General features: G+C 30.3%; 1 protein-coding gene across 1 annotated transcript; it reads left to right on the top strand.

Annotated features, from left to right (window-relative positions):
• The first annotated feature begins 17,951 nt into the window (after positions 1-17,951).
• LOC107645297 (protein IQ-DOMAIN 32) lies at positions 17,952-23,605 on the top strand. The gene is made up of 6 exons (XM_016349290.3): positions 17,952-18,317; positions 19,252-19,590; positions 19,687-19,839; positions 20,565-20,630; positions 20,729-22,409; positions 23,140-23,605. Exons 1-6 carry the CDS (start codon positions 18,231-18,233, stop codon positions 23,157-23,159), a joined length of 2,346 nt encoding a protein of 781 aa, XP_016204776.1. The 5' UTR covers positions 17,952-18,230; the 3' UTR covers positions 23,160-23,605.
• Positions 23,606-25,140: the final 1,535 nt, after the last annotated feature.

Here is a 25,140-nt window from a genome sequence, read left to right as displayed (position 1 = left end):
ACCATCTTTCAAATTTATAGAACCAAACATGTCTTTGTTTTTTATGTAGAATTTAATTAATAGAACGGACCAATAATAAATAATAGTTAGGCTTATTAGAAATTATTGAGAGTATAAATAAGAAATTATACTATGTAATAAAAGAAAAAGAAGAAAATGAGTGGAGTAGGATAAATTTGAATTTATTATAAAGTCTAGGAAAATTTTCACCTGTTTCATTCATTTTATTGAAATAGCGATGTACCAGGTACGAATAGATAGGTGGTTTAAATTTTGTTGATAGCATATGGCGCAATTCCTAAAACATCCCTAGTTAGATAGTGAAATAACGAAAATGATAGTGAACATGACCAAACTAAAATGCAGGTGATTTCAATTAAAGTTGTCTCAAACTTATTCAATTAAAATCTTTTATATCCTTAATAGGACGGCTGAATTGTAACTCCTCCGATAGAAAAAGAGTTATTGAGGCGGCTTTAGTATATTAAAGACTAAAATTCTGTCGTGCTCAAATATAAATAGTGACTTCAGGATTTTAGTCTTCGATATACCAAAACCGCCTCAATAATTCTTTTTTTTATCAGAGGAGTTACAATTCAGTCATCCTATTAAAGATATAAAAGATTTTAATTAAGACTGAGATAATTTTTCAATTAATTTCTAATTTCTATGACTAAAAATACATTTTCGCACTATGATATATATACTTTTTTGTGATTCAGTATAGATGATTTGAATTAATGAAATAATTTATCCCAACATGCATACACCTTGTTGGAACTCATACAACTTATTTCACCATGTAACCAACTAAAAAAAACACAATCTAAATCTAATTTACTGGTCAAGTACCACTCATTGTTAATAGTCTATCATGACTGCTAAAGAAATAGCCCATGAACTTCAAATTAGTTATTACGTCCTTAGCTGAAATTGTTTGCATTTTAGCTTGGTCATGTTTACTACTATGTCTGTCATTTTACTATCTAATTAGAAATGTTTTAGGAATTACGCTATATATTATCAGACAAAATTTAAATTGTTTACCTATTCGTACTTAGTACACCGCTGTTTTAATAAAGTGAATAAAACACGTAAAAAAATTTTCTATTTTTAAATCAATATCCAATGCTTCCTAATTATTGAATATGGATGTATTAGTCAAATACACTGGTATATGTGAAAGCTTTCCTAAAGTCTATTCCCTCAACCAATACAATACTTTCATCTTCTGTTGTTACATTGCTTGATTCAATTTTCAGAAATTGTTTTTTTTTTTTAATTTTTCAATTTTCTTCTTAAAATTTTGTTTTCTACAAATGGATGTCCAACAATGGTCTAAGACGAATATTTTCTATCACTTAAAACTTGTACTTTTAGATTACGGGAAAAATGATAAATTTACTTACCATTCATACCAATTATCTTTTATATCTAATCATAGTTTTTTTTAAAACATGTGATGAAATATTATAATCAAGAGGTTGCATACCATTCTATCTAACTGCTCTTTGGACTGTACCGTCCTAACTTTCAAAAGATCATTATTTCACTGCAAACTCTCTCAGCCACACATTGATGCTTATCCCAATAGCATTGTATTTCCGACGCGAATTCTTTTTCGTGTGAGAGAGAAGAGTGTATCTTAAAATAGTGTGAGAAGAGATGTACTTTATTTTGTTATAGTTAAGATAAATTGGTGTCTTTGATTTGTTTTATTTTTCAAACAAACAATCATAAATTGGACGGTCCGATTTATGTTTTTGAAAATAAAAAAATTTTTAATGTTAAAATCGGACTATTTGATTTTTTTTTTAAAAATAAAAAAAATAAAAATACAAATCGGACCCTCTGATTTGTAGTTTACTTTTTTCTTTAAACAAATCGGACCATCCAATTTGAATAAATACCAATAAAAAAAAATACCATATCAAAGAAAAACACCTAATCTTCCAATAACAATGTATTACACATATATTTAATCAATATAAAAAAAATTAGCATATTTTCGAAAGTATAACAAATCTTTGTCCTTTCAAGAAATAATCAAATAATTAAAAAAAAGTTTAGTCTTTTTTAAAGTTTAATTTTGATATATTCATATTGTAAAATATTTTACATAGTCATTTAATTATATTTATTTTTTTTTTGGATAATCATTCATGTATTCAAGTGAAAAATAGTTATTTTTACTGACATGATAATTAGGTGATTAAATGTTATTTTACCCTATATCAATATTATTATTTTTTTTCAAATAAAGTTTTGGGCCACCAACTCTTTTCTTTTAGGCCCAATAGATTAAGCCAAGAACACAATCATTTTCTTGGGCCCATTATCAACTAATTCTACTGAGCCCTTTACATCCATGAGGCCCATTAGAATATGTAGTTTTTGTCATCTCCTTTTGGGCTTTTTCTGAGCAACACAGTCACACGGTCACACCTTAGTGTTCATTCTTTGTTCAACTTCAATAATATGATCCAAAGTCCAAAAAAGAAAAAGTTAACTTCAATAATATGATCATGTCAAATTCACACCAAAAAATTAATATTGAAAAAGATAATGTCAATGAGGACATTAACTTCTCACCAATAAAGACAAAAAAGTGTCATAATGCAATATGTGACTCTAAAGCATGAGGATTCATTTCAAAAATATACATGTGTGACATGCAAGACATCATGATCATTAATGTTATTATTATTAGTATGTAGCTCTCATCAATTTTGTGACTCATCAACCAACCACAGCACTATGGCAATGGTGGGGGATCAAGAAATTGGTACTAAAGGGACAACAACACATATAGGAACCACTTTGGTCCATGCATTTTATGCATCCATTTTCAGCCATCTCTATTGAGTGTATACACATACATGTGCTATGTGTAGCTGGCATTTGATCATTTCAGGTCCATATCCTTTAACTGAGGGTTTTTTACTTTTTTTTTATTTTTTTATCATACACTCCCTTTGATATATAGTTTGGATGCAAATTCTATGAAACTTTATATATTCTTAAATAGAAGATGTAAAAGAAATAGAGAGAATAGTATTTTGAGTGTACTAGTATCCCATTGGGTTTATTCATTTGACAAATATTATATTTATATTATTTTATACTTACATTGTATTATATCATAATTAATTATTTTATATTATATATGACATCTTTTGTTTTGTTATATTTATATTGGATTTCTTAGTACAAAAGTTAATAGGGGTGAGCACGGGTCGGTTTGGTTCGGGTTCAAGGTGAAATTAGAATCGAACTGATCAAAATGTAATCGGTTCGGTTTGGTTTGGATTTTTATTTTTTTGTGTATGTACCCAAACCAAACCAAATCGATTAAGAACGGATTGGTTCGGTTCAAATAATTGGGTACCCGATGACTTTAAAATTCATAAAAAAACCAAATTTTATCTTAAAAATTCAACAAGTACAATAAACATGTAACATCAATATAAATAATCTAAACATGTTAAACACCAAATACATTAAAAACTAAACTCATTAAAATTCAAACATATTAATAGTGAATAATCTCACTAAAAGCCACCAAAAATCATATATATATTTTTATTTTTTTTATTTAATTAATATATGATCGAGTTTACGGGTTGGTTCGGGTTTTGCACCCCCAAAATCGATACCCGAACCAATTATTAACAAAGGTCATTGGTTTAGTTCAAGTTAGGCCCAATTACTTGTTGATTCTAGAACCAATTTAATTGGTTCGGTTCGGTTCGGACAGGTAATCGGATACCCGCTACCCGTGCTCACCCCTAAAAGTTAATATCATATATTAAGGATGTTGAGTATTAGTTTTTGGTCAAGATTTCAGTCAACTAAAATAAGGAGGTTTATAAAGTAAATTAAATAAAAATTAATTACTTTTTTTTAATAATTCTATTGCATGGAACAAATTTCACCAAATAATCCAAGAATAACCAATAATAAGCATAATATTGTTACTTTTGATTTGTTTTCTCTCTCTAGAATATTGATTAGTATTTGTAACTCACTGAATCTTAATTAATCTAATTTGAGTTAATTAAACCAGCATATGTTGCTAGAAAACTTAGGATAAAATTATATTTTTTGCTAAAAAAATTTATAAATATATTTCATCAATCACAATACTCAACCCTAAGATTTCACTTGAGAAAATTGTATCAAGTAGCTGATAATGGGAACTCTTTAATTAATTTGATGAAGTGAAGATGGTGGTAACGTTGGTTCCCATGTGATATGGGCCTCCATATGTTGGAATTTATTAATATTTATTATTATTAAAATTGATTTAAATTTAAATGGTTGGATAGTCATGTGCCGTTGCACCTAAACGTCCTTTGATTGCTGAACTGAAAATAATATAATATAAATTCTCCTTCAACCCTAAGCGGTGGCATCAAAATCAAATTGGTGACACAATTGATTTCTATGTACCTTTCTTATGATTGGAACATTTTGCTTTCACTGAGATGTTCATGCTACCAAAAAGGAAGTTTAGTTAGGAATCCAATCCAATATATAGTATCATTATCATATAAGTATTCTTAGTAAATAAAATTCAAATATTAATGATCTAATCCACACTAAAATAATTGTTAGAAATTAAGCATACATGTTAAGAGATCAAACAACTACTAAAATGCCGACTATAAATTATCATAATTTATTTTTTTTTTATCAAAGATAGAGAGACTCGAATCCGCGATCTTTTAGGTAATTACAAAGAGACTATGTCATTTGAGTTATAACTCTTTTTTTTTTTTTTTGGTGACTGAGTTATAACTCATTTAAATTATCATAATTTATTCTTGTTGATTAGAATCATTTATTTTGTATAATCATTCAATTATTATTTGTATTATATTTCGTTATTATTGTTTGTAGTTATTGAAAATTCAATCGTTAAATTGAACTTAATTAAAATTCTATCAATCTAAGAACCAAAAAGATATTATTTTGGGTCAGAAAAAGAAAAAAATCTACGAAGAAAATCTAATTAATCAACTAATTTGGATTGATCAAGTGATCAATTCACTCATCCGCTTAAGTAATTATTGAGATTCGAATCTCACTTTGTATATGCAGTAACTTATTAACTAACGACAAATCTTTAAATAAAATTCGGATCTACAATAGATTAGTCCTTGTTCTATGATACTAAAGAGTAAAGAATATCGTGAATAACAAAAAAAATTAATAAATTGATAATCAAAGTAAGTTGGTAGTTGACCAATTTAATTTTTAAAATTCAAGTAATAATGGGCTAATGATAGTAAATAACGTTCTCGTTATTTTTCTGTATGCTAACTTGCTAAGTGTGTTTGACCTAATTTTTTTTTACCTAATAGTATATGGGGCCCTATTTTATTTTATGATAATTAGTTATTAATATTGGTACGATTACTAATTTATGTCTCTAAATTCAAATGGTGTATGTGTCTAATCTGGGAGGGGCATTAATAATGAAGTGACCTTGATATGATAATATTTGATGTGTATAAAGAAGAAAAAAGAAAAAGACAGAGCATGGATGCTTGGACTCTCTTGATGATGATTATTATTTGAGCCACAAAGACAAAAGAATCTCAACACAAAAATTGCTTTATTATTATTATTCCAGCTACTCTCAATCACTTTGGTTTGGGCCAGAGACATGAGACATGAAACATGAATGTACATGTGAATTGCAGGCAATGTTATGGTGCACCTTTGTTGAATATGTTGCATTGTGCACTCTAATAATATTCTAACCACATTTACTTATGTATGTGGCTAGAGTAGACTTACTGAGGTATTGCTAGCTGAAAACATTCTCTAAAATAAAGAGAAATGTAAAATAATAAAATAAGAAATTAATTTTTGTTAAATTTGTAATGCTTATTTTATATGTATGAGTTTTATTGTTTTGATTTAAGAGTTATTAAATTTTCAATGTTATTGTTTCGGGGTTTACCTGAAACCGGATGATTGGTTCTAATGAAAAGCCCAAACGTTGAAGGAGGGTGGTCTCCGACTTGTGCACGTTTGAGAACCGCCGTCCGAATTGTACGAATGCGTTTGAATAGGTGGGGGCCGGGGTCGTACTTATAAGACACTCTGATGCCTAAGTCAACAAGGGGTTAATAAGGTTTAGAGTATTGGAACTTACAGATATCTGAGAGGTGTCAGTGCATTTATAGGTGATGTGCCAATAACTACCGTTAGAATAGTTTCACTTCTGATAGTGGATAACCGTCCCTTTATCTTAGAGGTTGTTGAGATCTCTCTTTTAAAAATGAGTGAGAAATTCTGAGAGGCAGTTACTCACTTAGTTAAGTGTGAGCTGCCTGTTTCGAGCTATTCTGACTTCTTAAAAGAAGTTTTTGGATATGTGGACAAGGTCATTCTCTTTAATTGGGTCTCTTAACGTTACTGGGCTTGACTTATATTTTGGATTAGGATATAAATAGTTATAAAAATACTTCCTTAAAAAATTTAAATAGATAAAAAGAAACAACATGAATGATTATATATTTTTTGGGTTATCCATAGTATCTCCCAAAAAAATTAATATGTTGCGAATCTGAGTTCCGTTTAAGAATCTGTCACTAGTCAATGAGTTATTGCATATACAAGACGAAATTCAAACTCCTAACATTTATTTAAGTAGACAAGTGAATTGATCACTCGACTAATACATGAAGACGTATATCTTTATACGTTCCTTCAAGTAAAAATTCTTGTTAGATTTGTTTAAATTTTTATATAGACTTTTTTCTTTTTTTTTATTTGTCTTATGCTATTTTTTTATATTTGGAGATACAATGATCGAACTCTAGACATTTTAGTTATAAAAACTTTAGTATTATCATTATGTCATATTGTCATGTAATCACTTTTTTCTAAAAATTTAAACTAAAAAAAAATAATATATATAATCTAATATTATCATTATGTCATCTAGTTAAAACAATGCAATGCATGGTGCACCATACTTAATAGGGTGCATTTCATATATAACCCTTTTGAATTATTGCATGAGCATAAAAATGCAATGACATTCCTGCTCTGAGCAACAACTACTTCGGTACTATTATTATAATATCATACCCTACCTACAAGGTAACTTAGCTTTTGAAAAACACTTCCTTGTACTAAATATATTCAGAGAAAAAATAACAGGACCCAAAAGCTTTCATCACTTTAAATTTTCCTCAATAATGTCCCCTTGATAGTTGTTCAAGTTATAAACATTAATTTTCTTTTAAGAATATTGACCTAATTTGGAATTTAATTCGAAAGGTAGTTATTATATGAACTTTTTTCTTCTATTAAATTGTAATTTGTGTTGTGTACTTTTGTCTCTACATTTTAAAACGAACAAATTAATTCTCTAAATATGTAAATTAATCAACTGAATGTGCTATTTGCATTGCATTGAACTTTAAATTATGTGCAAATAATTCTTTCTCAATTTTTTAAAATATACTTACAAGTTTAATCTATAAGTTTAATTTGTGTTATTTTGTTAACAATATAGTCATAATTTACACAGTTTGAAATTTTTAGGTGGTCAAATTTGGATATGTTTAAAGCTTAAAGACTAAAATGCACATAGTATAAATTTAAGGAATTAAGTGCAATTAATCTTTTAATAATATAAACTTACAACTTCTTACGTTTTGTGCACTAAAAATAATTCACATGCGTAACAAATTATATAATTATATGGATAATATTAGGGGCGAGCACATGTCGATTTGGTTCGAGTTTATAGTAAAATTAGAACCGAATCGATCAAAATGTAATTGGTTTGGTTTGGTTTGGATTTGTGTTCTTTGTAAATGTACTCGAACCAAACCAAATCGATTAAGAACGGATTGGTTCGGTTCTAATAATTGGGTACCCGATGATTTTGAAATTCATAAAAAAAATAAACCAACTTTTTATCTTAAAAATTTAATAAGTACAATAAACATGTAATATCAATAGAAATAATCCAAACATGTTAAATACCAAATACATTAAAAACTAAACTCATTAAAATATAAACATAATAATAGTGAATAATTTTTGTCTAATGAAAAAGTCATATATATTTTTTATTTTTTTATTTAATTAATATATGATCAGGTTCGCATGTTGGTTCGGGTTTCGCACCTCCAGAACCGATACCCAAACCAATCACTAACAAAGATCATGAGTTTGGTTCGGATTGGACCCAATTACCCGTTGATTTCAGAACCAATCTAATTGGTTCTGTTGGAGTTCGAACGAGTAATCGAGTACCCGCTACCCGTACTCACCCCTAAATAATATAATGTAGAATTGTAGATAGACTGCACAACGTTCAAACCAATAATATAAGAGACATTTAATAATTTATTATTAATTTATTATTGCCAGTGTCCAGTACAATAATTTGAAGTCAAAATAATTAAACTTCATCAACTAGTAGGATTTGATAAGTGTTTACAATAATGCCAGTATTTGAACATGCACAACCACTTAATTTATTAAAATTAATTAAGTGCTCTATATATGCTATCTTAGCCACCATAGCATGTATTATTATAGAATAATATATAGTGGCAGATTCCATATCAATAATTTTGGATTTTTGGTAAAAGAGACACCTTTAAGGAAATTGAGAAGGAATGGATGCATGAACATATGAAGAAAACTAGCTAGGCTGTAAATTGCAATATTTTTAATATGTAATAAAGAAATAATATAATATGGGTATTTTTGTACCAATTTCTATAATTTTAAGCTATTTTTTTGGATAGATTAGATCTATTTAAATTTTAATATAGTATCAAAACAAAATTAAAAGTTATTATTAAACTACCTTCATACCACATGAAAATTTGAGTTGTTCTCAAATTTCACATTTTAATTAAGTTTTTATTTAATCATAAACATTAATATTAAAAGATTAAATATCACCACAAAAACGAGTTATTATAGTTAGAGAATTTAAGATCTAATAAGTTTTTTTTTAAGTATTAGCCTCAATATAAAATTTATTTTAAGTTGGATTATTGTAAATGATAAAAAAAAAAGGTATTTGAAGGGATTATCATAATTATTTAAGTTAAATAATTAGTCAAAAGTGTAATAAAAAGTCTTAATAGTGATGGCACACAATAAAAAATAACCCTAAACAATATATATATAATTGTTAATTTAATTAAATTTAATAACAAATATGCACAAATATTCTAGAGAGGGGAGAATCATATCCATGTGACAATCATAATAATGTTGCAGTTGTGGACAAAATAGGCATCAAAGTATTGGTTGGTTTTCATGGTTTGATAGATGGAAACATTATTATTTAATAATAACAGAAGCTGTATGTATGGATCTTTGATCCTCATGAATGACTTCTTTTTCCTTTTACTAAAAAAAAAAAATAATAATAATAATAAAAAGAAGTTATGTCAAATATCTAAGTCTAAGCATATTATATATTATTCGAAATATTTTAAGTTGATATGAATGTGAAATATCAATGGCGAGTTAAATTTTAGAGTGGTCCCTGAACTTGCACTCGAGTTTCAAAGTCGTTTCTAAACTTGCATTGGCTCCAATATTGTCCTCGAATTGAACAAAGGTGACTCACGGTTGTCCCTAAAACATTTTCTGGAGAATATTCCCAAACGGTGTGATAACGTGTATAGAGAGATGCCAAGTTAGAATGATAACATTCTAACGGCTATCTGACGTGGTTGTTATCATTTTTTAACTCAATTTAGTCCCTGAATTATTTTATAACCCTAATCCCCAATTTATTATTAGAAACCACTGTGTTTCTTCTTCTCTGCTCTCCTTCGTCTTCTCTGTCATTATAAATCAAAGCCAATGATTTCGAATTATATCCGTGGATTTTGCCCCTAATAATTCGAATCACCTAGTAAATCGAATGGAGTAGGTTCGATTTATCATGAAGGGGAGCTAGCAGTAAATCGAACCAAATGGCTTCGATTTAGTCTTTCTTTGTCTATATAAGGAGTTCGAATTCATTTGCTTCGAATTACATTTTAACCACCAAAAAAACGAAATTCAGAAAACATTTATGCCAAAAAAATGGTAGAATTGAAACTATGAACATGGAAGACGATTCCAATTATATCTATCGGTTAGACGACATTGCTCATATGACTGATTCGATTTATGAAGATGTTAATTTTTAAAATTTTTTTCAATAATAGTTTGTGATGTTAAGTGGTTTCAAAATTTGTTATATGTGCTATTGTGATTAAGCTATAAATGATAGTTACATAACTTGGTTTAGAGTTTAGCAATACTTAATAAGAGAAGTGATTAAGTAGATTAGTAGTATTTAAGTTGTTTAGGGAGATTTATAATGTTAGGTTAAATAATCAGTAGAAATAAGAGAATGATGGAAATTAGTTTAATTTTTTAGAAATAATGTAATTTCCCAGCCTTAGGATAAAGACCTAGTAATTTAGTTAAAAATTTAAGTCGTTCTAAATTTATTTCGTTTGGGTTGGTTAATTTTGTTGTTGTTTAATTCAGATTAATTTATTTAGAATCAACATAGTTTAATTTATCAAATTATCTAATTTAATTCAATTTAATTTATCTAATTGTTTAATGTAGTTTAATTAATGTAATTTGTGATGGCTCTAAAAGGATTTTTTTCATCGTGGTGCAGTTACATCGATGTATCACCAGTATGAGGAGGCAGCATGGTATGTCTATGGATAACAGGCCGACTTAGCCCATTTCACGAGGCTCAACGACCACTAGTTTATGTTGGATGAGCTGCTGGTCAGTGCATTTGTGGAGCGGTAGTGACCCGAGATTTACACTTTCCATATGTCATTCGGAGAGTGTACGATTACGCTTTAGGATGTTGTGTACCATTTAGGGTTTTTCATCGATGGACATTATGTAACAGCCCAGACCAGCCGCTAGCACGATATTGTCCGTTTTGGCACACAAGGCCTCACGGTTTTGCTTTTGACGATAGGGATGCTAGCCGAAGCCCCCCACACTCACTCGTCAAAACGCGTCATGCTAGGGAGAGGTATCCACACCCTTATAAGGCATGCTTCGTTCCCCTCTCCAACCGATGTGGGCCTTACAATCCACCCCCCTAAGGGAGCCCAGCGCCCTCGCTGGCACATCGATCCGGGTTCTGGCTCTGATACCATCTGTAACACCCTAACCTTTAGCACGTCATGATCGTACCAAAAGTAAGGAGGTACTAACCTGTTCTCCTTATTTACTATTTAATATTGAGCCTTTAGGTCGATATCGCGTTTCAGTTTATAAGAAAATACCAGAAAATTATTTGTAGTAATTAAAATCACACAATTATTAATAATAGTAAATGCTATACAAATGAATTCAATATAAAACTCAATTACAATACCTATCCCTCTGGATAAAATAAAACTTAAAGAAACAAGGGCGATGGAACTCTATAAAAATAACAGGAATCACAAGTTAATATACTAGTCGTCTGCATCTTCTAACTGAATCTTCGAACCTGTGTCACTGAAAGGGTGGAAGATTTTGGGGTGAGAACAAACCACACGTTCTCAGTAGGGAATGAGAATGCCGTAAAAGTAATGAATTTAATGCAAATAATTAACTTACTTAGTAAAACTATTTTGTTAACCCTTTAGAAATAGTTTTATATTCAAGTTTTGTTTTGAGTTTAGAAATTTAAAGAAAAGTAATTATTTATATTGTCCTCATTTTAATTAAGAAAACCACTCAGATAAAGATGTCTAAAATATCTTTTTTTTTAATATTTTTTAGTAGTTAAAATTTAATATATATAACTGATTAAACTGTATTATTTTTATCAAAATTAGATTAGATAAATTGATTTGACCAAAAAATCAGTGAACTAAATTTTGAATTAATCTAAATTAATATTTTTTATTGAAAATAACTATAATCCTTTATTATAAAAAATTACTAAAATACTCTTATTATATGTATACATATATATCATAAAAATATTTTAGTCATTTTCTATAATAAGATATTATAATTATTTTTATAAAAAAGAATATTAATTTAAATCGGTTTAAGATTTAGTTCATCAATTTTTTAGCTAAATCAATTTGTCTAATCTAATTATGACAGAAATAACACAATTTAATTGATTATATATGTTAAATTTTAATTATTAGAAAATATTTTAAGTATATTTAGTTAAATGACTCCTTTAATTAACCCCATGTTAGTAGATATCAGAATAAAATACAATCCAAGTATCACGTAGTTCTATTTAGGGTTAAGTATGATTTTGGTCCCTAACGTAGGGGTTGAAAATTTATTTCATCCCTCGCCTTTTTTCGCTCCAAAATGGTCCCCAAAGTTTCAGTTTGTTTTAAAATCGTCCTTTTTACCAATTATATTTTTTTTATTACCAAATTACCCTTTATTAAAAAAATTATAAAATAAAATAAATAAAAAATAAATAAAAAAAAAAGAAAAAAAGAAAGAAAGGGGGATACAGAAGCGGGGTGGGAGAGGGGGGGAGGGGGGCGAGAAAGAAAGAAAGGGGGGAGGGGGCCGAGAAAGGTGTGGGGGAGGGGGGGAGGGTGGAGGGTGGAGAGAAGAGGGACGCCATGCCGCTGCACGCCGCCCGCCGACCCTTCTTCTTCTTCTTCTTCTTCTTCTTCTTCTTCTTCTTCTTCCCGCCGCCCGCCGACCCCACCGCCACTTCTTCTTCTTCTTCTTCTTCTTCTTCTTCTTCTTCTTCTTCTTCCCCACCGCCGCACCGCCATCCGCTATCCACTTCTTGCTGATTCTGGGTTCTTGATGATGATGATGATTTTCTGATTCTGAGTAATATTGTTGTTTGATTTTTCTGGATTTTCTGAATTCTGGGTTTTGATGAGGATGACGATGATGATGTTGATTTTCTGATGTTTTGGTTTTTCTGATTTTCTGATGTTGATTTTTCTGGATTTTCTGATGTTTTGGTGTGATGGATGCTGGTGATGGAGTGGCAGTGGATGGGGGGTGGTGGTGGTTGTTCTGATTCTGAGTTCTGATGATGATGATGATGATGATGGTGGTGGTGGTGGTGGTGGTGGTGGTTGTTGTTGTTCTAATTCTGAGTTCTGATAATGGTGGTGGTGGTGGTGGTAGTGGTGGTGGTGGTGGTAGGTGGTGGGTGGTGGGTGGTGGGTGGTGGGTGGTGGTGGTTGTGGTGGTGCTAGTGGTTTGCATAATTTTGGGGAAGAAGGGAGAATTTTGGGGAAGAAGGGATAGGGGCATTTTGGTTCGAAGGACGGTTTTAAAACAAACTGAAACTTTGAGGACTATTTTGGAGCAAAAAAAAGGCGAGGGACGAAAAAAATTTTCAGCCCCTACGTTAGGGACCAAAATCATACTTAACCCTTCTATTTATAACATAAGTAACTCTGGAATCAATGTTTTCTATTTTTTTTTTAAATATTTATTTTATAATAAATAATAATTTCGTTTTATTTCATCGTTTATATAAGGACAAATAACTTAACTAAATGAGTTAGATTACAAAATTATATGAATGTTCTAAAATGAATAAGTTATTTTAATATCCTGAAATATATTTTAAATCGAATTAAATTAGGCCGATGTAAATATTATAGTAGTAAATCGAAATAATAATATAATTTGAACTACTATGCATGTATATAAATCGAATGTATTAGGGGTCGATTTACTAGCAATTTAGCTCTATCCATTATAAATCAAAGCTAATAATTTCTAATTATATCTGTGGATTTTGCCCCTATTAATTCGAATTTAATGGATTCGAATTCACCACTTAGTAAATCGAATGGAGTAGGTTCGATTTACCATGAAGGAGAGCCAGTAGTAAATCAAACCAAATAGCTTTGATTTAGTATTCCTTTGCCTGTATAAGGAGTTCGAACCCATTTGCTTCAAATTACATTCTAACTACCAAAAACATGAAATTCATAAAACATTTGTGCCAAAAAAATGGTAGAATTGAAACTGTGAATATGGAAGACGATTCCAATCATATCTATCAGTTAGACTGCATCGCTCACATTACTGGTTCGATCCATGAAGATATTAGTTTCTAAAATTTTTTTCAATAATAATTTGTGATGTTAAGTGGTTTCGAAATTTGTTATATATGCTATTGTGATTAAACTACAAATGATAGTTACATGACTTGGTTTAGAGTTTAGCAATGTTTAGTAAGAGAAGTGATTAAATAGATTAGTAGTATTTGAGTTGTTTTGGGAGGTTTATAATGTTAGGTTAAATAATCAGTAGAAATAAGAGAACGATGTAAATTAATTTAATTTTTTAGAAATAATGTAATTTCTCAACTTTAGGATAAAGACCTAGTAATTTAGTTAAAAATTTAACTCGTTCTAAATTTATTTCGTTTAGGTTGGTTAAATTTTTTTATTGTTTAATTCAGTTTAATTTATTTAGAATTAACATAGTTTAAATTTATCAAATTATCTAATTTAATTCAATTTAATTTATCTAGTTGTTTAATGTAGTTTAATTTTAATGTGACCTGTGATGGCTCTAAAAGGATTTTTTTTATCGTGGTGCAGCCACATCGATGTATCACCAGTATGATGAAGAGGCAGCATGGTATACCCATGGATGACAGGATCATTCTATACTTATCGATGGCCGATTTAGCCCACCTCACGAGACTCAGCGACCACTGGTTTAGGTTGAATAAGCCGCTGGTCAGTGCATTTGTAGAGCGGTGGCGACCCAAGACTCACACTTTTTATATGTCATTCGAAGAGTGTACGATTACGCTTTAGGATGTTGTGTATCATTTAGGACTTTCCATCAATGGACATTATGTCAGTAGATGCCTGGCAGATTTTTAGCATTTCATTGAAGACAATCAACTTATATGAAATTGGTTATAAGAGTTGTTGGGTATGTTACTTATTAAAATCAAATTACTAACATGACGCCTAAATCGAACTTAATCAATTCAATTTACGTTTATATGTGTAAATTGACCTAAGTGAATTTGATTTACATGAAATTAAGTTACTTATATAACACTTCTCACTTTAGATAATTTATGTAAATTTCGTTTAAATTGTTTATGTCATTTGTCCTTTATATAAAGACCCTGCATCATAATTTATATGACTGTAACATTCCAACACTTTTTGTTTTTTATATTAAAAATTTAGAATATTGGGGTGTTATTTTTAAATGTGAAACTATTTAATTAGAGAAGTAAAAATTGGACCATCCAATTTATTAGAAGTACAAAAATTGAACCGTCTGATTTGTAGAGGTACAGAAATCGAATCGTTCCATTTATGAGAGATATAAAAATCGGACCATTTAATTTATGTTTAAAAAAATTAAAAAATTTAAAATACAAAAATCAGACCCTCTAATTTATATATATTCTATAATTTTAAAAAACACTAAAAATTATAATATTAAAATATATTATTACTTTTACTTCAACACAAAAAAAACCACATTCCAACTCGCGACAAAATATTTTCTTCGCATTTAATATTCAATTGACACTATTTTTTTTCTTTTTCTGTTTACTTTTTTTTTTTAAAGATATTTTGCATATATATAAAATAAAATAAACATTTAATATTCACTCAGACACTTATTACCGACGTGTTTTTTTTTTTTTTTTTGCTTTCTATCACTTTAATCAGGATTTGAAAAATAATGTCAACTGAGAATTGAAATGGTTAATAAGAAAATTATTTATTGCCACATTTTTAGATTATTCCAAAGCTTCAAACTTTTGGTCTTTTAACGAAAATTTTTACATTTAATATCTTAACAAATATCATTAACTAAAAAAAAATTACGTTTATAAATATTAAATGGATTAGACACTTGTTAAAATATTATTAGATGTAAAAGTTTTGTATTGAGAGAATTAAATTTTCAAAATTTTAAAGTATTTGTTGTATAAAAAATATATTAAAAAAACTAAATTTTTAACATAAATAACCTTAACAACACATCCTGAATTTCTGAATTTCTACATAGATATGGTTATATAAAGTAATAAATACCCCAAATTAAAGTTAAAAATGGAAGCCAAAATGCAATTATGGTTTTTGGACTCATTCAACCAAGAAAAAAACTAAAAAATAAAAGGCACAAGACAATTCTTACGTGTAATTTTCTCACGAGTTGGTCAGTTAGATATTAATGTTCGTCAACAATCAACGAGTAATAATGAGAATTTTCCATTTTATGTTAAGGAAGGTAAACTTAGATTAATTAATTAATTAACACTCATCATGTTTTTTTCTATGGATTAGATATTGTTTCAAATTTATATTTAAGATAGATTATATATAGTAACTTTAATGTTTATTAATTTAACTAAATAATTAATAAACCTATTTTCCAAAATTATTATTCTAGAATTTTTAATGCGCATACATTAATGTATCATTGCTTAACGTAGGATGATTGATACATTTGGTAAGGAATAATTTTGTCTTATAATTATTTTTTTAAAATCATATTGTATCCTATAAGATACAAATTTGTTTTCAGAGTCAGAAAAAAAGACTATTTTAATTAGGAGTGTTTATGGATCGGATAAAATCAGGTTTGATGTTATTCAGATTCGACCCGAAATATATACTGGGCTTATTTGTTAGACCCGAACTCGGTCATAGACCCAATAAAATCTAAATATTTTCGGGCCACGATCATATCGAATAAAAATCGAGTAAAAACTGGGCCGTTAACATTCATTACCTTGATATCTTCTTGTAAGCTAACATGTGAAAATATTCAAATTTCTAAGACTCCAACTATTATTTGACATGGTAAAATTCACTTAGAAAAATATAACAAGAACCAACCCTTTTCTAAAATTAAAGCATAACCACAATCAATATTAATATTGTCTAATAACACCAAATATTTAAATCAATACAAATAATACAATATTATACATTAGTCTAAAGTCTTATGCATTTTAAACATAAAACATTAACTTATAGTCTTATAATGACTAATAACACAAAATATTAAAGTTTACAAAACTTAAATTTTACATAAAAATCGCTATCATCCATCACTAATAACACAAAATATTAATTGTGTATGATGACCGGATCATCAGGCCAAATTTGAGTGACCAAAACTATAGTCCGGATCCGACCCAAAATACTGACCAAGTCAATTTATGAGACTCTTACCCAATTTTAGACCCGATAAAATTATACCAAAATAACTCTTAAAATATTTAGAACCGAACCAGATCTTTAAAGCGGGTCATATCATGCACATTCCTAATTTTAATAAGTGACTAAAATTAATCATTAATTTAAAATATATATTAAAATATAAATATATATTAAAATAAATTAAATCATACATATATTTATATACAAATATATTAATAACTAATTTTAATATACAAATAATATTTTTATAAATATATACATTAACATTAGGAGGTCAGCTAATATTAAATTTTAAAATAAAAGCGGTAAGCCAATTGCTGCCGTCTATTTCTGTTAGAAATTTGTGGGTATATTAATATATTATAGAATAGAGGAATTCTAGGGAGCAGTAATTTTAGTGTTTTGTAATCATTAATTAGTTATTAATAGTATTTTTAATGGTGTGAGATTACATCTAATAGTAGAAAATCACTCATTTTTATTTTAATGATTAAGTGTTGGCTAATAAACACAAAAATTACTGATTTTCTAGACTTTTTTTATAGAATATTGACTACTTTACAGAATATTAACAACTTATTTAACTTAGTTAACCAACTATAATTCAAATAACATAATCTTTCATATTTACTTAAAAGTTGTTCGAGTCTAATTCATAATTTAAAAAAAAAATATTTAACTTATTATTATTATTATTATTTTGGTTGAGATTGTGTGAAAGTGGAAGGAGAAGGGAACAAAGCGTGGATGAGGGAAATGGACGCCACAGCGGATTCAATTGAATACATTAAGCTACATTTTATTACTCCCTTTCAAATCCGTGTTTCTTTAAGCTTAACCTTCTCTCTCTTTCTTTTTTTTCTTTCTCTCTCTTCCAACAATAACAATAATATTATACGGTAACTAGTAACAAAGCAAACCAAGTGCTTCTTCTTCTTCTTCTTCGTCGTCTTCTTCTTCTCATTGTTTTCCTTTTAAACACTCTCACAGTCACACAGAAGAGAGAGAGAGAGAGAGAGGGAGAGAGAGAGAGAGAGGGAGAGAATGGTGAAATCTAGCTCGTGCTTGAAGCTCATCACTTGCGGTGGTGGTCCTGATTCTGGAGACACAGATTACCAACCAGTCTCTGAGGTCAGTCACTTCCACTCACCTTCTTCAATTTTCTCCATTGCTCACTTCACCATTCGAATCTGCTTCGTTACTTGCTTTGCCTCTCTTCCGTTTCTTGCATTCATGAGTTTTTACGTTTTTACTAGTAATGGTGCTTGATTTGTTTCCGTGTATTTTTCTGGTTTAGATGCTGTCCAGCTGGCACTGTTTCGATTAGGAAACTAATGCATTAATCATTAGTTCAAAATTTTCATATTCTGGATGTGATTTATGTTCCTTTTGTTTTAGATTTAGAATCTATGATTCAGTTTCCATGAAAAAGCCTAAGAATTATATATTTATATATTTTTCCGTCCCTTTTTGGATTCGATGCTGCAATCATTGTTATTGTTACTTTTTTGTCCTTGATTTTGAGGACTAGCAATGGATATTAATAATATATGGAGGTGTTGACACTCTCAACTGTTCATCTGTTTTTGTGTTGGATTTTACAATTGGTTTACTTTTATTTCTAAACCCCGAATATTGCATTTGTTCTGTTTAAGAAATCCCCATGCACGTTTCATGAGATTCAATTACTACTGTTTTACAAATGCTGGAAAATGACAACAGTTCTGATTAATGTGAATTATTGTTTGAGTTTTGACCTAACATTTAAAAGTAATTTAGTAGGGATGAATTAATTTATATGATTGCGGTATTAAAAAAAATCTTAACTTATGTCTTTTCAGCAAAATCTTGGGTTATTTAGGGTTTCTTGTGAATACTTACTTGATTTATTTTTTTAATTATTATTTTTCAGTGTTTTGGATCTATGCTATTTAGATTCAATTGTATTTTTACTGGATAGTGCATTACTCAAGTAAACGGATGCTTTTTGAAGCATTGTTCATATTATTGTTGAAACAATTCATTGCTGCTCTTATATCATATTAAAAGATTTTAATTGTTCCAGGTCAAGGATACTAGTGATAAACGTGGTTGGAGTTTCCGGAAGCGATCTGCAAGGCACCGCGTGCTTAGCAACACTGTAATAACAGAAACCCCATCTTCGGCAAACAAGGAGAGTTCAGAATGTAGAAGTATTAGTTTTCAACCAGTGCCGGCTGAACATAATGTTGTTGAGAAAATTCATACAACAAATGTCTCTGATGAGAAGCCTCAGTTACTGTCCTTGGAAAGTTCACAAATACCAGAAACAATTGTTACAGAAACCAAGAATATGGTGGATGTTGATCCAAATCCACCTGAATCAGCTGTTATCATCATCCAGGCTGCCATTAGAGGGTTCTTGGTACGTCATCCTTTCGAGGTTCACTATTTCCTGGATCTTTTGAGAAAAGAATTCTGTAAGCTTCCCTTTATAAATATTCTATTTTGTTTCTTTTAGGCTCGGAGAGCATTGCTAAAGAGCAAGAATGTAGTCAAGTTGCAAGCTGCTTTTCGAGGCCACTTGGTCAGGAGGCATGCCGTAGGAACGCTTCGATGTGTTCAAGCGATTGTTAAAATGCAACTCCTTGTCCGAGCTCGTCGTGCTCAGCAGGTACATTCAGAAAATCATTTGAATGTCAAACATGATTTCTCAAGAATTTTGATATATATATTTTTAATTATTGATTAGCACACGCATTGCTCACTGATAGTATATTTGGATAAATGGTTACTTGTTTTAGCAGCTACTTTTGGATCTCCAATACTCTAAGAAACCCGCGATTACCCAGAGTGCTTAATTTGAGCACATGTTGCTCAGCATGCAAAATTCTATCCACAATTCTTTCAGTGTGCCTTCCACCAGTGAACAATCTACTATGAATTTGGAATAATGAATAATTCCCAACCCCCCCCCCCCCCCCCTTCTCTCTCTCCCCCCAAGGCCTATGTTAATGATCCTATTATCATCAGGTTTGAGAATGAGATGATAAGATGAACTGATATTTGGCAATAGCTAGTAACTGCAGATGTTTCTGTGCAAAGGTTAAAATGTGTTAATCAGTCATCCTCAATCATAAAGTAAATATATGCATTTCTCATCCTAAACTCAAAAAAAGAAAATATTTGAGCTGGAAACTCGCAGTCTCAAAATTTAGTGTGAATTTCTTGAACTCTGTATTTTCTGCCATTTCGTTTTTAATTTGTGGTTATGACTCTTACCTGATATTATGACTGTGTTATCATTGCAGTGATCCATATAATATTTGTATCAATGTTGAAAAACTTATGCTGCTAGTGTTACACTTAATCTTTTGGTTTTATTTTGCCATGATTTAGGGTAATGTAAATCACGTGACACACACTTCCATGGAGAAGCTAGCGAGCAACAAGTTCGCTTGTCAGGTAAAGTAAATGGGTTGTTTATGTTACCTATTTAAACATCATGTATATATCTCATGTCATTTTTTTTTAAATTTCTGTCTATATTCTGTACACTGAAGCTGTTGGAATCAACACCAAGAAATAAACCTATTGGTGTCAAATGTGACCCTTCAAAAAGTGATTCTGCTTGGAGATGGTTGGAGAGATGGATGTCTGTTTCATCAGCAGATTCTGCAGATAACGTAAAACCAGTTGGCATGCCTGAACAATCAGACAAAACCAAAAAGGACACTTCTGTTTCTCAATCGGAAATGGACATTCAAACCGAAGTTGTTCTTCAGTCATCTGGCTCTAGGGAATTGCCTCCAGCATCTGAGGATGAAGATAAGACAACCACTTATGATGCTAATAACTATAACTATGATGCAAACCATTCTACGTCTTCTTTCGTACCACTTGACTTGGAAGAGGTTCCTGAAAAGACTTTTATCAGTGATGATAAAGGAACAGCAACTGAAATTAATTCTTTCCAAAATGGCAAAATGGAAGCGAATGCAAGTGTCCCGGAGGAACCTGGTCCTATTGATCAGAAGCCTGAAATTGATGGTGAAGCAGACAGACAATCTACAAATCAATTTGACTCAGACCAACTCGAGACTGAGGGAAAGAAACTTGTGCATGGAACAAGGAAGTCTAATAATCCCGCTTTTATTGCCATGCAGTCAAAATTTGAAGAGCTGACTTCAATGGCCAATTCAAGTAAATCAAGCAGTCTGTCCAATCAAGATGCACCACTTGAATCACAAGCAGAGACATCTTCTATTGTTGCAGTTACTGCACATAGATCGAAGGAGTTCTTCTCATCTGAGAATTCTGCAAATTATCCTTTCATAACTGTTGGGTCGTCTGAATGTGGTACTGAACTCTCAGTAACTTCTACTCTTGATTCACCTGACAGATCTGAGGCCGGGGCTAAGGAAAGTGAGCATGATGCCAAAGATTTGGTAGAAAGGATTGATAATCCTGAAAGTAAGACGGATCATGGTCTTGATCCCAATATAGTGCAGGCTGCTCCAACTAATAGCATACCAAACTCATATTCAGATCAATTAGAGATCATTGATGACATAAGCAACAATGTTAACCATCCAGGGCTAGTTGGGAATTCTCAAGAGGTTGCTGTTAAGCCTGAGCAAAATGCATCTGACCTATTGAGAGAACCGGAAGAGGCCATTCAACAAGATTCCAAGTTGTCTCCGGAAGCTTCCCCAATAAGTCAGCAATATCAACTAGGAACACCTTCTAGTCAGGTATCGTTGACCATTCCTGATTCTCAAGGAACACCATCAAGTCAGGTATCCATCAAACCTAAAGAGAAGAAAACCAACAAGACTGGATCCGGCAATAAGCGTAAAATCCTGTCTTCCGATAACAAATCTCCTGCAAGTGCAAATCATGATTCAGGCACAAGAGGTAGTAGGGAACAACAACCTAAAGATCAACCGAGCGGAAAGAGACGCAGTTCCTTCGGCTCAGCAAAATCTGATCACATTGATCAAGAAGCAAGAGATAACAGTAGTAACAATAGTTCTATTCCCCATTTCATGCAAGCTACTGAATCTGCTAGGGCCAAGATGAATGCAAATAACTCTCCAAGATCAAGTCCGGATGTACATGACCAAGAAATCCATCTTAAGAAGAGACATTCCCTACCCGGTGCAACTGGCAGGCAGGACTCTCCACGCATCCAGCGATCACCACAGTCAAGCACGAAGGGAAATGGTGTGCATCTTCAACATGGTACTTTCTTAAGCACTCTAATATTACATACTCTTTTGGGATCCTATGACTAAGACAATAACGTGGTTTTTTTCAGACTTGTTATATATGATATTTCGTTGTTAATATTAGAGTAGTCAGTTGTTTTGCTTTAGAAAACATGACATCATATTTTACTAGCTGAATCAAATTGGTTCTTCAGTAATAACTAAATGTTGATAGTTTTAAGTGGTAAGGCGTGTAGGGTTAGAATAGAGGTTTTAAGCATGATTCTCATGTTAATATAAGAAAACAAATGTTGGAAGCCTACTCTGTTAGTTATTTAATATTTTATGTTTAGACTTATATGTTCACTTAATAGTTTCCTACTCCTCTGAAATAGTTAAATTTATATTTTTCCTTCATTGCTTTGTATGTAAACAGTGCTTCACCAATTAAATATCGTATAATTGTGTTTGTTATGGACTTTAGGTCTCGAGTACTTCCCCTGATGCACGTATTGAATAATAAATTTAGGTTTATAACTTCAAGTCAAAAGCCACATTTTAAACTTTTTATCTTGTTTTACTACATAGCTTAGGTCTTTATTGGACGTTCAAATTAAGTTATTACACATAATAAGTTGCTTTCACACAAGAGTTCAATTAAGTAATTTAACTGACTCTTAACTAAAATTAGAAGAGAGAAAAATGATAGTCCTACTTTTTGAGTTGCATGTATCACTTAGCATTTGATTTTTCTTCTTTGTCAGAGAGAAAATGGCAGAGATGAAGTGATGCTTTCACGACTGAAGGATAGTATGCTCACATGCATCCAAAATCATTGGTGACCATTACAAATGCTGTAGCACCTTGGCAGAATGCAATGTTGTACTTCTGATTACATGCCTTAATTTTCTTTGAAGGATAACCACTAGAGTTAATTTTTTATGCTTTTTATTGTTATCCTAAAAGGAAAAAAATTCTTGGGTTTTTTTTTTCTCTTCACTTTATTCTTTGCCTCCCCTTCCTGTCTGTCTCCGGTAATTTAAACGTGGAGTTTGGCCATGAAAGTAGGGTTTGTTTCGGAACAAAAATATATAGAAATGAGTGAGGCTTACATGTGTACATTATTTGTTTTTGTTTTTTTCATCATATACATTTTTATTGTGATAAACTTGTAAGTTCCAGAATCCAAACTACTTGTGATTGTGATGTTAATTTTTATATTTTTGCCCCTATGTTTCTTGCATTATAAGTACAACCACGCACTTGAGAGCCAACGCATCATTCTCTGAATACACTATCAAGTACCAACAATGCAACTCTTTAAGGTCTTAACAACTTTGATAAGAGGAAAGAAAGGAATGAAAAAGTTCAACAAATTTCATTGACAATTTACTTTTTAAAAGAAATGTATTTGAGTTTTTTATTATTCTCATTTCAGAATTCCTTAACATCAGAAAGTTGTTCAAATGTCAAAAAATGCTAATTAATTAATTAGCTAATTATTAAGTATTAACCAGATTTCAAATGATAAAGCTATACGTTTCACACTTTCACTTAGTTTAAATTGTAGCATGGACTAGATAGATTAGGAGCCTAATATCGGGGAGTATTGTTTAAATGAATGTATTAGGTATTTAAGTGTACAAATAATTTTTTTTTACCTTAGAATCAAAGGTAGCTCAAAATTGAGTTTAAATAAACTTCAAGTAGATAAATAGATTTTTATATTGAAACAGATCCGTTTAAATTAAAAATTTGTTTAAATTGTTTTTATTGATTAATTTTTTTTTCATGTGACTAGAGCAGGGATGAACAAAATAACCACAAACATATGACATTTTGATAAATAAATTTGGCCACACACTAAATTTTAAATATACATATGTTCATCCATGTTTAATTAACTTTTTAATATTTTTTATTTTTGTGACATATTGAAGTGTACCTTACTTTGGCCACACACTGAACTTTCCTTGTGTATAGGAATTATTTCAACTATTGGTTGAATTCCCTTTGACACAAAAAAAAAAAGGTCACACAGTTGAAAGAACAGGGTTTAAAAATGGCTTAAATATTGGATTGGATAAGATAGGAGAAGGATTTTTTTAATGCAAATAAAAAAAATGAAAATTAATATAATTGGACGAGTCACATCAAATATCTAAAGTGTTAGAACAAGGATGTTGGTGTTGAGATCAAGCTAGAATCCAGGTTCTACAGGTGAACATAAAATTTCGAATTTAACTTGGATTCCATGAAATCCGATTACATTTTAACGAGTTTGATCAACTGATTAAAGTTAAATTTAAGTATAGTTCTGACTTTATAAAAATAGTTTTTAAATATAATGTTTTAAAAATTATAACATGCTTGGTAAACGACTATGGCACTTTTTTATTTTTAATATTGGATTAACAATGTTGTTTTTCTAAATTGTGATCTATTGTGGTATTTTTTTAAAATATGGGATGATTTAATGTACAGAATACAAATCGGACCGTACGATTTGTGTTGAAAAATTAAAAAAATTTGGAGTACGACAGTCCGATTTGTGTACTCCAAAATTTTTTCAACACAAATCGTTGGGTCCGATTTGTGTACTCCAAACTTTTAAAATTTTTTAAACCTCCCATAGTTTTAAAAAACACCAAAACCTTTTAATTTTTAAAGACATTAGTTATGATAAAATATAAAACCTATTTTGGATTGGATCATGGATAATTTTTCATTTTTTAAACATGTTAATCCAATCCAATACCTAATAG

The sequence above is a fragment of the Arachis ipaensis genome, chromosome B6, assembly GCF_059453495.1.
Source record: "Arachis ipaensis isolate K30076 ecotype BB chromosome B6, ASM5945349v1, whole genome shotgun sequence".
Classification (NCBI taxonomy): domain Eukaryota; kingdom Viridiplantae; phylum Streptophyta; class Magnoliopsida; order Fabales; family Fabaceae; genus Arachis; species Arachis ipaensis.
The sequence above is the reverse complement of the archived record's forward strand: the minus strand, read 5'-3'. Positions and strand labels throughout refer to the sequence as shown.

Coding starts and splice junctions, on each gene's coding strand:
- LOC107645297 (XM_016349290.3), top strand. CDS start 18,231: ATGGTGAAATCTAGCTCGTGCTTGAAGCTCATCACTTGCGGTGGTGGT. Junction 18,318..19,251: donor ATTACCAACCAGTCTCTGAG/GTCAGTCACTTC, acceptor TAATTGTTCCAG/GTCAAGGATACTAGTGATAA. Junction 19,591..19,686: donor CTGCCATTAGAGGGTTCTTG/GTACGTCATCCT, acceptor TGTTTCTTTTAG/GCTCGGAGAGCATTGCTAAA.